Below are 1,991 nucleotides of genomic sequence, written 5' to 3'. Positions count from 1 at the left end.
GGGGGGCGAGAGAGACGGAAGAGAGAGAGAGAGAGAGTGGGCGAGAGAGACGGTGGAAGAGAGAGAGAGAGGGGGCGAGAGAGACGGTGGAAGAGAGAGAGACAGGGCGAGAGACAGTGGAAGAGAGAGAGACGGGGCGAGAGAGACAGTGGAAGAGAGAGAGAGAGGGGGCGAGAGAGATGGTGAAAGAGAGAGAGGGGGTGAGAGAGACAGTGGAAGAGAGAGAGAGAGGGGGCGAGAGAGACAGTGGAAGAGAGAGAGAGAGGGGGCGAGAGAGACGGTGGAAGAGAGAGAGAGTGGAAGAGAGAGAGAGGGGGCGAGAGAGACGGTGGAAGAGAGAGAGGGGGCGAGAGACAGTGGAAGAGAGAGAGAGACGGGGTGAGAGAGACAGTGGAAGAGAGAGGGGGCGAGAGAGACAGTGGAAGAGAGAGAGAGAGGGGGCGAGAGAGACGGTGGAAGAGAGAGAGAGAGGGGGCGAGAGAGACGGTGGAAGAGAGAGAGAGGGGGCGAGAGAGACGGTGAAAGAGAGAGAGGGGGTGAGAGTGACAGTGGAAGAGAGAGAGAGAGGGGGGGCGAGAGAGACAGTGGAAGAGAGAGAGAGAGAGGGGGCGAGAGAGACGGTGGAAGAGAGAGAGAGAGGGGGCGAGAGAGACAGTGGAAGAGAGAGAGAGAGAGAGAGAGAGAGAGAGAGAGAGAGAGAGGGGCGGGGTGGGGGAGAAGGAGGTGTTTCACCACTCGGTATGACAAGTGGAGATTCATTCATTCATTTACCTGACCCACCTCCATACATGTATACTCTGGGTTATTTATGTAGTATTTATGTGTTTTTTTTTCTGAACATACATGTACTCTGTGTAAAGTCTTTGTCGATACCGTGTAAAGCTAAAGTTTTGCCGGGTTATTTACTCGGGGGGGGGGGGGGGGGGGGGGGGCACAAACACAGACCCAGAATTCCAAAGAATTGCCGTTTTAAATTACAAACGCAGGAAGCCAAAAAAAAAACAAAACTTAAAGTTAAATTCCGATTTGAATCTCCAGAAGCTTAGCGTGATTCCCCAGAATGGCCCGGGAAGCAACATCACATGGTCAGATCTGAATGGAAGCCGAGCTTCTTGCCAGACGGCCTGACGTCCAAATCCATCCAGCTTCCACTGCTTCTGCTTCTCATTTGCCGCGATCACAGAGTCAGCGGACTACAGCAAACACGTAAACATTTACAATACGTAACGGGGGCTCTTTATGACGAGGTGAAGGGGTTTGTAGAGCGTTGGAGGTAACGGTGGAGCCCGGGGCGGGGGTGGCGGGGGTGGGGGGCGGAGGGGGGCCAAACAGCCCCCTACCGCAGTCGACCCACCAGCCAAACAAAAGGCCTGATAACTACTTCCTCTGCGTGTAAGTCAATGCCCGGGGACTTTTCTACCTCATTATACGTTCCTTGTGGTCCCGAACCTGTTTCCACTCTGGGCCTACAGGTCATGTGCGGACTTCTGACAGACAGACAGACAGACAGGCAGGCAGCCACCATTCAACTTGACCTTGTCTTTGAAGGCCAACGAGAAAGTTCATGTCTCCCACCCCCCCCCCGCCCCCCGCCCCCCCCTGGCCTTTTGCCATCTGATTAAATCCCGTTAGAGAGCTCTATCCTGGAGGGCCCTTGATGTGGGGTTAGGGTTTGACTGGGGTAACATGTAGCTTGGGGTCACATGTGGTTTGGACCCTCCTCTCTAGGTTCACATGTAGTTTGGATCTCTTTCTGTGAGGTCTCATGTAGTTCGGATCTGTTTCTCTAGGGTCACTACATGTAGTTTGGATCCGGGGTCACATGTAGTTTGGATCTGTTCGCTCCCAGAGCTTAGCTCATCCATTGTGGGATGTATCAAATTGTGGTTCCTTTTTGCCGTCGATTGGCAGTGAGATGGTGATAATTTGAGTCGGGTCTTAAACATCGCAGAGGGTTAGGAGGATTTAAAAGGTGTTTTGTTTACAAGTCC

The 1,991-nt window shown here is 53.3% G+C and overlaps 1 protein-coding gene across 1 annotated transcript in view; it reads right to left on the bottom strand.

The window, feature by feature from the left end:
- Positions 1-1,129: 1,129 nt before the first annotated feature.
- The window catches only part of LOC311376773 (cytokine receptor-like factor 1), a gene marked incomplete at both ends in the record, with an annotated part of 5,316 nt that continues 4,454 nt past the window's right edge, over positions 1,130-1,991 (bottom strand). Inside the window, one exon of the mRNA XM_084491246.1 lies at positions 1,130-1,193. Coding sequence (XP_084347372.1) covers positions 1,130-1,193 — 64 coding nt within the window. The remainder of the gene's footprint in view (positions 1,194-1,991) is intronic.

The sequence above is a fragment of the Micromesistius poutassou genome, assembly GCF_964030765.1.
Source record: "Micromesistius poutassou genome assembly, contig: SCAFFOLD_6804, whole genome shotgun sequence".
Classification (NCBI taxonomy): Eukaryota; Metazoa; Chordata; class Actinopteri; order Gadiformes; family Gadidae; genus Micromesistius; species Micromesistius poutassou.
The sequence above is the reverse complement of the archived record's forward strand: the minus strand, read 5'-3'. Positions and strand labels throughout refer to the sequence as shown.